At 43.9% G+C, this 13534-nt stretch overlaps 1 protein-coding gene across 6 annotated transcripts in view; it reads left to right on the top strand.

The window, feature by feature from the left end:
- Window positions 1–13534, top strand: part of Camta (Calmodulin-binding transcription activator) — a 564954-nt gene that overhangs the window by 538360 nt on the left and 13060 nt on the right. For all 6 annotated transcript variants that reach the window (XM_050167587.3, XM_050167581.3, XM_055064739.2 and 3 more), the window contains 7 exons: window positions 5045–5238; window positions 5629–5885; window positions 6925–7014; window positions 7608–7968; window positions 10655–10836; window positions 11570–11715; window positions 12446–12651. In XM_050167587.3, coding sequence (XP_050023544.2) covers window positions 5045–5238; window positions 5629–5885; window positions 6925–7014; window positions 7608–7968; window positions 10655–10836; window positions 11570–11715; window positions 12446–12651 — 1436 coding nt within the window. The remainder of the gene's footprint in view (window positions 1–5044; window positions 5239–5628; window positions 5886–6924; window positions 7015–7607; window positions 7969–10654; window positions 10837–11569; window positions 11716–12445; window positions 12652–13534) is intronic.

Here is a 13534-nt window from a genome sequence, read left to right as displayed (position 1 = left end):
TAGTTATAGAAGTTTTAAATATGAAAGTTAAGATCGACATTAGATAGACAAAAGGCTAGATGGTGATAGGTGTAGTAAACCTTAGTAAATCAAGCAAGGTAGGTGACTATTTGTCTTCGCCTCGTTTCAAAAGGGAATTCCACTAAACATCACCACCATCCTCATGAGTAGAGGTAGTAACGCACGCCGGTTGGTGAGCGCGAATGATGACGTCATCAGGCGCTTGGTCGGCCGCTTCGGTAGAGTGGACGCAAAAGTTTCGTTTACACCAATTCCTGCAGTGTTTGAGACGTGTGCGATCCTTCTTCCGTTCTTTTTCTTTTGTTTTTCTTGGGGAGGGGGGGGGATGCGGCATGGCTTTATATTAGGGAACAAAGTGAGGTACAAACTTGTCCTTCAGAATAAGGGCAACCATGGTAGCTTATACACAAACGAAGGAAAATTGCCAGATTGATTGTTGCTTTACTTTGAAGTGCACTGGTATTTTTTTATTATTATTATTAAAGGTACCCTGAAACAATTTTGACGATTTTGTACAAACGTACTGAGTCGTTCCTTCTGACCATTAATTGACACATCTAAGTGCTCCGCTTAAAGCATGTAAGTTATTATAAGGTTTTTAAAATGTACATCGCTACCGATTGCAGCACGCGACTCACTTGATGTTTTCATTCGCCCCTGACCAAGTGGCGCGAGGTGACCATATGACGCCAGTAGATGAGCTATCCGATTGACTGCCCAGGGCGTCATCGATAAATTTTACAACTTTATGGGGAAGAAACGTTGTTCGTAATAGCTGTAATGTTAATTTGTTTCTATGAACAAGAAAATAACAAAAATGAGAATGCACAAGGACCATTTATCACTATGCTTTAACACTTCCGGCACACAGCAAGTGTCGTTTGCTCGTGTTACAATGTGCGTCGTGTTGACACGAGCTGCGTGGTTCGATCTGTCCTTTCGCGAGCACCATGGTTCGCCCTTGTGTTGTGGGCTGCAAACATAGCGGACATCGTGTCCCTCTGCAAGGCAAACATGCGAGCGGAGTGGCTGCAGCGCTGGTTGTCGGTATCCGGTCGGTATCAGCATCTACGCGTTTGCGGCCGTCACTTCACGCCGAAGGATTACTACCACAATAGTGTTTCGCATGTCCGGTATTCGGGTAAACACAAGCACAAGCGCACTCGGCCTGGACGTTTTATGGCATGAGCGGAGGCGCAAACGTGAATAGCAATGACGAAGTGTATTCTACTTTGCTGCTGGTGTAAATGTTCGGTAGGAGCATAATCGTGAACATGCTTTTCTAAATGTTTAAAATGTTTTACAATTGGTTACAGCAATATTAGCTCTTTGTTTGGCTGGTTAAGCTCTGCGCCACTAGGTGGCTGGACCGTGCAGACCGATGAGATTGCCCAGCAGCTCGCCTGTGGTTCCCGGAATACCGGACACGCTCGGTGTGGCGACAAAATGCTCACAACGCACGCTGCTTCTATAGCTCTTGCTTGTGATCGACTGCCAGGAAGCTGGCAGAGAGGTTGGAAAGGCTTTGCTTGCTGGCTGCAAGACAACCGGAAGTAAACGACACGACGTACCATCATATGACGCAGAGCCATGAAGGCGGAGCTTAGCCCCGATCACTCGGCGAACGAGTTGAGGGGAAAATGCACGGCTATGGAGGAAGGTAACTTGTAATTGTCCGTAGCTCTCTTAATATGAGATGCTTCACACAAATTGTGGTGCATATGTTTTACTGTAGCTGTACCCTGCGTGTTTACAAATTCTGTCCGAACTTTTTGAGGGACCAAGGGCCCCTCACCAGGTCTGGCCATTTTTATCTGACAAGCGCAGAGCATACAATGCGCGATAGCGATCGTGTCTGCAAAGTATTACATCGCTACGCGCCGCGGGAAGGTCTGAAATTTCAAGCCGAACGCCATTCTCCCTTCTCCTCGTGGCCGCCGTGCTCCAAGCCGGAGAATGACGTACATGTGCTAGTGCACCTACATAAGCGTGTTTGTGCTGTGACGTCGCTCGTGGTGACGAGTGACTTCGAGAATTATTCAAGGCAACATATATTATTTGCGTAATATGTTGCTTGAACAGACGAAACAAAGGTTAGAGAAATAATAAAACACACAAACCGAATGTCTGCGTGTTTTTGTTTTACTTTGCACCGCAGCAAGAGAGATGTACTTCCTTTTCGTCCGCTTGTTCCCACGTCGTGCAGTCTCGCGCGCAGACACCAAAACTATGTCATTTTCTAACATGTTCCAGCGCGGGATCATGCTCTATGATCCGCTTGTGTATGCCTCGGTATTCGTGTAGCACTCACTTATACCGCTAGTCAGGTGTCCTCGTGCGCAGCGCGCAAAATCGTGCGCTGTGCGAAACGAGACAGTCACAACAGCGAGCGCGATGCCGCCAGCGGAAGTGGGCCGCACCGCATAAAAGCGAAGAGAAAAAAAATGAAGGCGGGGCCCGTGTCACGCGATCCTCGAGGTCCGGTATGGGAAAATGCAGAGAAGTAATTTCGCTTGCGGAGGCTAGACGGGGCAAGTGGAGAGAGTGTCTCGCTTGGCAGTGGAGCTCGCCTCCTGAAGTCATGGGTTGAGTAGAAGTTGTTGCTGGGCGAGTTGGTTGTGATCTAAGGAATACATTGTTGCACCAAAAAAGGAAAAATAAAGACTTGGGAGGGTGAGTACTCAATCTGTAGCTCAATCTGTCATTTCGTACTCCCCCTCCCAAGTCTTTATTTTTCCTTTTTTTGGCGCAACAATGTATTCATTAAGTCATGGGTTGGCGGCACTGAAATATTTCTATCTCGGCTATTAAAGAGCCAATTTGAAAAGTTTTTGTGGCAGAACACTCCCTAGAGGACACGTAACAACTTCCAGTGTATAACCATAGTTTGCTGTGTGGCCTAGTGAGGGGCCGTTTAATAGAAGGTTTACTAGCTTCAGCCAGTAGAAGCTATTCGCAACTTTCACGTACGGTGGCGCCGTCGCGCGGCGGCGGCCGGAAACAATCGAAAGATTATACTCGCCGCTGGCTGCCACCCGTTCAGGTAGCGTATTGGTGTTGTGTACGCTTTTCCTTCACTTTTGGTTGATGTTTTAACGCGTTCAAAGCTCCCGTGGGATCCTGAAGGACACTTAACATGCTCAGAATGAGCAAACATAGAAGTAACCGTATTTGCTGCGTGCCGCAATGGGTGCCGAGAGGTAGTTATGCGGTGAGGTGAGCCTTCACTCATTCCCACCGGCTGCGTCAATGAAGAAGAAATTGATTATTAAGCTGCGGATTGGCAAAGCTGTCACAGAAGCGATGAAGGCTTGCAGTGCGCAGTTCATGCCGGAGGACTTTTTTTGGAATACGACAGATGAGTGACGATTCCGAGCATTTGAAATCGCGAATAGACGCACCTCCATAAAGACACAGAGATAGCTCTATATTACGTGCAGGGAAAAAAATAATGCGCAACTGAAATGTGTTGTAGGGTGATTGATGCTTGCGTTCTTGCCATTCACGTCTTTGCGGCTACGTTGGAGCGCAGACATTCTCCGTGAAGCCTTGTACTTGCTTCAAAATTTCTTGTTCTCGTTCATGCATTCGTGCTGTGCAACGCCGGCTTGACATTCCACCATTTTGGAACACAGAGATTAGTTTCTCATTTGTGCATCGAAGCAAAGTGACGCAGGCGTAGAGGGACCTGGAATTCGTACCTCGTCTGCCACTTCGATGCGCGGCTGTAACGTGTGCACAGGCGCGCATGACTGCACTCGTAAGGTAACAAATCCTAGTCCAACAAACGTTAAACTACTGTCCAGTGTTCGCGTCGCGAGCCCTCAGCTGATCTGCGTGCATATTATTTTATAAAGATAACTGGAAGAATGAAGCGAGCATTGCCGCGGACCCATAAATATCGGCTATGTATTGCTCAAGACGCGGTAGGACTCACGCAGGATGTAAAACTACCGCAAGAGTGTAGCTTGCACAGCACGCACAAAGCGCAATAACCAAATTACAAGGGTGAACGGTTATCGTATTAGCTCGCAAAAGCGGTCAGATATGGTTTTTTGTTTACTTCTCGTGTTCAACATCCAGCTTTGTGAACACAGGCAGGCATAACTAGACAAATTTTAGCATACAAAACGCTGCTTTTCACGCCGTCGATGTAAAGGACTTCGGTCGCGCGACACCAGGAAGGTTTCTTTTTTCTCGGCACGGCGGCTTATTCAAGCGGTCTAAGTAACAACTTGCAGAGAGCACCACACCGTATAAAAGTTCATGGTACCCGTTCAAAGAGGTCAAATTAACAGAATAGCGAATAGAAAGCACGCTCACTTCAATTAATAACACCGTCGCGGCAAAACTGAAACCACAGCTAGCTCGTGTGGTTTGCTTCGAAGTTTGTATGCAAAGGCTTTCAACAGTCACGGACGTCGACGTGCACGCTTTTATGCCGCAACACAAAAGATCACCAGTGTTTAGGACTTTCTCGCCTTCATGCAGGCTTCGAATCCAGCGTTCTGCTCGCCCAATATGAGCCACTATGCAGGCTAACGACAGCGGGCGTGTAAACTGAAGAGAGATTTAAACATGACGACGCGAAACAACATGCCACTGAGCAAGACGACCGCAGCACTGCACCGACTGCTCTAGTTCTTAATCTCTCGGACAGCCATGTTGGATTTAAAGTGGCGCCCCCTATAGGCTGTGAAAGTTGCGAATAGGGGTGCTGTCCTCAATCTTTCGATTTTGCATATTGTGGTCTGCCAGGCCTTCTCTGCTGGCAAAAGTGACCTATTTGCAATTACAGAAGCGTAACATACTGGCACGACTTAGGTGCTTCCTTTTTTTTTTTGTTGTTGTTGTCCCTATAAATCTGCAGAGTGCAATGCCCCTCTGATTATGCAAGCATGCTTTCGTTACTCAGTTCAATCAACTAATTATCTCTTTCTTAATTCTTCCCACTGCTGAATATGTCCTTTTATACAGTGCTTCTGAAAGCACTTCTATTCATTGCCTTTTTTCGCCTCTTCAGCACTGGGCATGTGCTCGAGGTCAACGAGAGGTGGCCTTGCTGTTGCTTCAGTGGAATGTCTCAGCTGCCGCTGCCTGCAATACGGATGGCCAAACAGCCACCGCACTTGCTCGTGACAGTGGGCATGCCAGCCTTGCTGAAGAGCTGGAGCAAGCAGCCACCAAACAGCAGCATTCACAGGATTCCACCAGCAGGTACAGTCAGACCAAGATCTAGTGAAATTCCGCAGCTGTTGCAGGAAGTGAACCTCATGCCCACTGTATTCATTTCACCCTTTGTTTCGTGCATTTGTATCCACAATAGAATACAGAGGGACACAGTCCAAGAATGTGAAGAAATGGCAGAATTCACTAGTGTTGCAATGCAGGCCTGTTGGTATGGCATCTTCGAGGACTAATGTAGCACATACAAACGAAGACACAAGAAGGCACATGAGCACGAGTGCCACTTCCATAGGTTCATGTGCGTCCTTGTGTCCCCATCTGTATGCGCCACATTAGTGCCGCAAGAAAGAATTAAGCATGAGGATACCTTTTATCATCCTAGTGTTAAAGCTTTACTACCTACCGTTTTTTTTTTTTCAGTACACACTGCCAGTTGCTACAGCAGCAGCACGTGCGGAGCTCAAAAAGCTCTTCAACATCTACGCACAGTCGGCTGACCAAGCGAGCATCAGCCGACGGCAACATGAGTGGCAGCTCATCTGCTGAAGCTGAATCCTCCAAGCGCTCCTCCATAGACAGTGGCATGTGTGAAGGCTCCTCGTCTCTCCCTTCGTCAATGCTGCTCTCCTCAAGGCTCGTCTCTAAGCTGGATCTGGGCAGTGTTGTTCTCGAACCAGGTATGTTTCAATCAACATATATTGTATGCAGTACAGCCCACTTTCAAAGGAGCTTTCAACAGCCAGTTTGTATTTGGCTACCAAGTACAGCTCGATTATGATGTGGAGGCAGGCAGACTATGTTCAGATGCGTAGATGTCATCTTAATGCCTCCTGTCAGTCATTTCGTTTCTCTCAGTAAAGTGGAAGGTGTATAAGTTTTGTTGAGATCAGCTAGGTGTTCCCTTTTGGAGTGGACAATACCTTACACAGCTTCTTGGGACTGTCTGTCTTCTTAATAAATTACCAACAAAGAATTGCTGTAGTGTAGTGCACGGAAATGGTAATACGTGTTTTCTACTTAGTTAAGCGTATGTTTGTATAATGAAGTGGGAAGTAAACTCAGCTAAGAGAAGCATGCAAACAGGAAAGAAAACACAACACTGCCTTACATATTAGTAACAGCACAACAAAAAAGCATGAACCAAATAGCCTACATCTCCACGTTAACAGCTCATTAGGTTTTCTGCTTTAATGGGAGCACAATGATTTCTTGTGTGCTGTATACAGTGCAGTCCATTTACAAAAATGCTCATAATATCCAAGGGTCCAATAATTAACCTTGTATAATTGTTGTATCTACACAAATTCTTGCTATATTAATATACATTGTGGCACAGTAAACTCATTGGTACAACTATATATGTACATATATCATAAAGAGTGATATTGTTTTAAGGTGACTGCAAGGCACAAGCTGTTGTGAAATTACTATTTATGCCAAACTCTTTGAAATTTTATTTTTTAGAAATTTACAATAATTATAAGGCCTGGCACAACAATGGCAACGAGTTTGGAAGTGTTTGCTGTAGCAGCGTATCAAGTATAATGCCAACCTTGGTCATGCCACAGCCCGATAGAAAACTGAAAATTAATATGACTGTGCTTGCACTGTATGTGAGCAAGCATTTGTCATTTAGAATGCTTTTAAGTGATTAAATGCATATAGGAAGCCTCCCTTTGTTTTTATTCTTGTTGTCCTTTCTTCTTCTTTCTTTAGATGCACAGGGAAGCAGTGAAAGTCCATTTATCGATGTTGTTGGAGTCTCGGATGAGGAATTAGAAATGCAGAATCCTGTCCGATCTTCAGGTGAGCCCTTTTCCTTAACTTCCAGCTTTCGGTTTAGGTATCCTGAGATTGTTCATACCATCTCAACTCGCTGTCACTTACCTGAATCACCTCAAATCAGTCAGATGCTAATGATAGCCAATAAATAGTGTTGGATGGGCAACATAAGAATGCTTGTGTTACAAAGTCTTGATGCTTTAATGCAGTGCACCAGGCTTTCATTACCAACCTTTCCCCTTTTTAGAGAACAAAAATGTGCGAAAAATTTTAATGACTTCTTCATGTTCCTTGTTTCTCTCTCATTTTTATGTCTTTGTTTTGATGAGAGTGCTGTAGGAATGTGATTGCCTTCAGTGCTTGCTGGTCTCTTACCAAACACGATTTGTGCCATGCCACTGTTCATCATTTCTTACTGGCATGGCAGCAACGATGGAATTGTTTTCGAGTGCGGAGCATGCATACAGTGTGGTATGCATGGCACACTAGCACTGACCGTACACTGCTTTCTTAGTTCCTTAGCACTGACCGTACACTGCTTTCTCTTATCTGTAGTACACTAAACACTTCATTGGTCAACATCAAAACCGTGATGTATACTGCTCAACTTTTTGTAGGGACAAGTCCGTTGGGCAGGAGGCGAGAGAGCCACGGCAATACGGGCTGCGACCTGGGCACTTCGTCTTCGGCCGCAGCTGACGCCACAGCTCATGTTCCAGGAGACAGCCGCGTTCTCACGCTCGCCGAGCAGATAATTGCAGCGCTGCCAGAGCGCATCAAGGCAGCGCCACGTGCACTCGACGATGATGAGGACGACTCGATGGAGGCTGAGGGCCTGTTCCTGCTGCTGTCGTCACCTGACATGGCTGGTGGACCCCACAGCCCTGGCCTGGCGGCTACCATGTGCCCTGTCGATGATCCGCCACCACCACTTCTCAGCGACGACTTCAATTTTGAGTTTAGCGACTACAACTACAGGTAATAATAGCAACGAATGAGGTTAGTTGGGGTTATGGTATTGATATACAGTGATACACATACTATTTGTTTATCTTTATCCAGATACTGCATTTCACTGGCTAACAAATGTTGAAAGTTATAAATCAGCGCAAGACGCGCCTTTCTGTATCGGAAGTTTCTTGAATGTCAGCACTAGTTCTATCTGTTGTCTCTGTTTTCATCAAACCCTCTGTAACCAGATTGCATTTGTGATGCGTACAGTGTTATACAATCTGCAAGGGCATGCGAGCACCAGCGATTAGGCTGAAATCTTCTACAAGTCATGCATAAATAGGCGATGCGCTCGACCTAGAGGCCAGACTCTCGATGATCCCCGACTTTGTTTTCGACTATCATTGTGAGTGTTACTTATTTTGCTTGGCACAAGTTCACCCAATAAAGAGCTAAATTTGTAACTCACAGTTTTGACACCATGTCGCCCTTCACTGTCACTACAATGTGACAAATAGCGAAAAATTATGTGTGCTTTACTTAAGTATTAAATATGCAGGATAGTATAATAAATGGAGACTGTTTCCGTAATGACACAGTAGAGTGATGGAATGGAGAAGCACGAATTGTGAACGTAAGCACATTATTTATCAGAACACATACAAGTGTGGTGCATAAAAATGCAGTTTTGTAGAATACCAGAGACACATATACTTTGCACATTAAGCATATACTGGGCCATTTTTTTTACTATACCCAGATGACACAGAGTCCCATGGACATCCCAAAAAGATCCATATGTCCCACATACCAGAGGAGACGTCCAGTGGACTTCCAAGTGATGTCCTAATCGGCTCGGTCCGAAAAATGCACCACTGCATACATGATTGGAATGTTGAATTCATCAGGAGGCGGAGTGTCAGACGGCTGTGCGTGTGCTTCTGATAGAGTCGCTCTATAGATAGAGTTGCTTAATGCTTTAGGTCATCCAGAGGACGTCACACTCTGGTGTTTTTTTGGCTCTCACATTAATATTCTGCCTATGTTTGCTCTTTTAGTCTCTGGGAAAGAGAAAGATGTTTTCTGTTATGTTCAAATTGTAACACAAAGCTACAACATCTGAAGCACATGCATACACCATAGTTTGCATATTTTCTGATAACACTGACTTTGAAAACTTTAGTAGGTTGAATGTCCCACCTATGCCAGGTGGAAGGTCCTAAAGAAGGGACGTGCCCACCGAACTTCCATAAAGCTCAGTGTGTGCTTCTGCACACAGATTCTACATATTGCATGTATCTGAAAAGATGCATAGCATTCTGTCGCCTCAGTACTGCTGCGAACACTCACGGTGAACATTGGGCAGCTGTGGTTATGCTGAATTCTACTTGCATTTTGTTATATCTGGAAAGAAAATATGAATCTCGTCATAATTTATTCCTTTGTTATAGTTATTGCTGTATTACAGATCAACAGTTACAATAAAGCATTCTTCCACAGCGACTGTGCATGACACATAACAAGCTTGGAAAGCCACAGGTAGCATCAGCAAAGAAGTGATTATTAACATACAGACTAACTCCTTTGCTGGGATTCAATGTCTGCATAATGTCCCAGCTGGGACATCCATGGCACCTCTTTCAGCATTTCACTTGGGACTTTTTCAGGATCGTTTTCGTTTATCCTTAGGGTGTCCCCAACATCCATACAGGGATATCCATTAAACGTCCCTAGGATGCCTCTATGTTGTGTGGGTACAGAAATATTTTTAATTGGCTGTGGTAGATAGCACAATACTAACGACCAGACGGACATTACTTACGTGCAAAATAGATATCCATCATCAACTAATTATGAAAAAGCTGCTTATTAAATTTTTTCATTATGTAGTTGCTTTACGGTACATATTGCAATTTACAAATCCCAGTTGGTGAGTTTGCCAGGCATAACCACTTAGAATGAATTCTCACAATGACACCAGTTTAGATATATTCATTCCCAATGCAGGCAACAAAATACATTAGTGATCCAGTTACTTCCGTGCTTCCATGCAGAAAACAAGACTGTTAAAGAAAGTGGAACAGTGCATTTTTAGCACAAGTTTGACGGCACATATCTTGAAACCAGTACCAGCCAGATTTGTTCCGTCATTATGCCTTGCAAATTCACTGTCTACAATTCATGAATTGCGATATGTGCTGTAAATTAATTAGTGAAATTTTGTTAGTTAGACAACTAAGCATTTTGATTTTTAATAGAAGTAATGGCCACCTTTTCAAGCATTATTGTACTATCTGCCACTGGCGATTTTAAAGTAATTATTCTATGTAGTCTAGAAAAATGCCCTGTATTTTTACTAATTCCACTAACTTACACCTTAATGCTTTTAATAAGCAGTGGGAACATTGAAGGGTAAAGAGGGTCGGCATAGGATTATGAAACTAATTTTTAGGTCATTGCAAAGCTTACCTATTATAACTTGTGTTGTGGGAGTACAAATTATAATAGGTGAAATTAACAAAAATTAACAGTTTTTATTTTCACATCTGATTCTTAGCTACACACATCAAAGATGAAGTTATTCAATTTATCAGTGAAGGCTGCACAGTCAATCTCATTAACTTCGCTTCATTCTACTATCTTACTTCTATAAGAAGACTCAAGTAGTTAGTTGTCTACCAAAATATTTGTTTCCCAAATTTATTTTGTCCAGGTACTGTGAAGCAGGAACTCCGTCATCATCCCTGAGCCCAGCGTCATCATCATGTCTGCAGAGTCCCGGAAGTTTCACCTTAGAATCCCCCTCGCCTCCACCAACCACTGCTGATTTCTGCGAGTTCTTCAAAGCGTCTGGGAAGATCATGGAGAGGGATTTCTCCAATCTTACCCTTTCAGGTAGGAAAAAGGTTGGAGTGGTGCACAAAAGTAGCGAGTTAGTTGTCTACTACAAAGGAATATACTATTATCTGTAGTCTCATGCCGTGTGATACTTTCTGACTCTTGGCTTCTGCCGCTACCAGTTTATGACTCTGAGCTTCACATTATGACGAACTGGCGGGATAGTTTGTTATACATGTCTGCTTGAACACAGTGCACAATAGATCGACAGGGACTGACAGAGTAACGACACTACAGAGCTTTGTGGTGTTTGTGGTGTCATTACTCTTGTCAGTCCCTGTCGATTTATTGTGCGCTGTTTCAAGTAGTTATTTATTACTTTGAGCTTCACAAAGCTTCACATTTGACTATTCTGCTTTTCTCTGTCAGCAGCGTAAGTGATAGGATAAGTATTTGAATATAGTCTTATATGACACTGTATCACGTACATGTGAAGCATAAATGTATAAAGTAGGCCATCTCTGACGTTTAATGAAACTCAAGAGTGATTTTTTGCACTGAAAGATATTCAGTTACCAAGTATGGTGTAGGCCAGCTCCAAACTAAGCATGCAAGCTGAAATTATGCTAATGTCACATGGAAAAACGAAAGCAAAAGTAAAAATAATGTGTTGCATACAACTCTAACTCACTCAAGTTTTCATTTGTACACAATAGTGCACTGCGACTTCTTGTCTGGTGGTGTTACAGTTAGGGTGGGCCTTTCAGTTGCAAACTTCTGTTTTCAACAGACAAGGAGCAACGGGAATTGTACGAGGCAGCCAAGATCATCCAGAAGGCGTATCGCTCCTACAAGGGTCGCAAGCGCCAGGAAGAGCAAGAGAAAGAGAGGGCTGCTGCTGTGCTCATTCAGAGCTATTACCGGAGGTACAAGCAGGTAGGCGCTTCTCTGAAATATCTTGTGTCCTGCTTTTTTTGCATGCCACTATAGCTCTACATTCACAAACGGGCCCCGATTCAAGCCACTTGGATATTTCTATGGCGAGGATCAGCTGAACCTACACACCTTAAATCGAGTGTGTTTGGGTAGACACAACATTTTCACATGAGAATCACCATGTAACATAAGTGAAGTGCAGTGACCACTTCAGTTGAAGGGCAACACTGGGTGCCATACACTTTCCTGAGACAAGGTGGAGTAGAGGAACATTCTAGAATATGATGACTGAGTGTACCAACTTGGCTGCTTTACCAGTTAACAGTACTGTTTTTTACGTGGGAGCACTGTGTTTAGTTACTAGATCTTTGTATTTTTCATGTCTTTTGTCGTTCACCTATTCCTTCACAAGCTTCTTTGAAATCATCTTCACTGCTGTCTTTTCCACCTTCCTCTTGTCTCCATCGCCGATTTCTTCTGCCTTCTTGTTGCTGCTGTTATTGTCCTCTTGGTTACATGGCCAAACTGTTTTATTTTCTACCTTTCAATATTGGTCTCATTGTTGTTCTGACAGTGAGATCTGTACATTCTGATTTCGTCTCTTTAACTTCAATTTTATGCATGTTCTTGATCCCTAACTTTTGCTTTTCTTATGCAAGAAAGCTGTGTAAAGCACACACTCGCAATGCTGACCCACATCTTGTTGTCATTCTCTGCTTGTTTCGCACAGTACATGTACTACAAGCAGATGACCAAGGCAGCCGTTGAGAGCTTCCACGGTTGGTGTGAGCAGCACAAGAGGTTCAAGAAGAGCCCCGACGGGGAGGCAGCCACAGGCAGCCCTGGACAAGGCTTTTTCCACAGGGGTTACTCGGACGACAGGCGGCCATCGTCCCTCTCCAGCCGGGAGGGAACTCCCACCGCCTCGGCTTTCAGGTCTTTCTCTGTCTCTTACAAGCTTCTGCTCTTACAACTTTCACATTATCTAGCACATAAAGTAACTTCACATACCGGAAATTAGGCATGGTTGATAGCCTTAAGCCATAGTCTTCAATCACAAATATGTTGGGGATTCCTTTGCACAGCTGAAAGTGATTGCGGTGCCTTGAAAAAAGTTGGAAGGTGACCACTTTGTAAGCAGGCTTAGGCTTGCCACGTTTGGACATTCACTTCCCATGATCTTTGGGCTTATTAGCGTTTGCACTTTCTTCATGAAAAGAAATCATAACCTGATGTATATTTCTGCAATTATATGTCATTGCAGCTGGTCAGATTTACAGGTCACCCAGACAGAGGCGTTCAGTACAATCTTCAATGTTGGAAACTAGAAGAGCAACCCAGAAATCTCTCATTGCTGGGTTGGTCAGTGCTCAACCCATCGTTGCTTAATGCAAAATTGGTCAACATGTGCAAAGCATCATTTTTTCCTAAATGTTTTTAACGAGTACAATCTTCCTAAAATGTGAATGAAAACCTAACACACATCTATATTTCTGCATTCTAAAAGGCTGCATTTTTTTAAAGAACCTGATTGTGAATTCATCTGGTTATCATTGAAAGGGGAGTAAAGTTATCACACTTACATGGGGATATATCTGATGCAGCTAACTGTGAGTTTTGTATTGTTTGTTTATGAGCAAAATAATCTTTCTAAAAAACTGTATGCCTTGCCCTACTGTTGGAACCTAACAATGTTGTTGCATGACTACATTCCTGGTCAGTAGGCAAGTCCACTCGTGAAGTACCGCGCATCCAGTGCTGGCTTTCTTCTTTACATTAAACGTAGCTAAGTAAAACATAAAACATAAAACGTGGCTAA

Source organism: Dermacentor andersoni, chromosome 3 (assembly GCF_023375885.2).
Source record: "Dermacentor andersoni chromosome 3, qqDerAnde1_hic_scaffold, whole genome shotgun sequence".
In the NCBI taxonomy this organism is placed as follows: domain Eukaryota; kingdom Metazoa; phylum Arthropoda; class Arachnida; order Ixodida; family Ixodidae; genus Dermacentor; species Dermacentor andersoni.
Note: the sequence above shows the minus strand (reverse complement) of the source record. Positions and strands in the feature narration are given on the sequence as shown.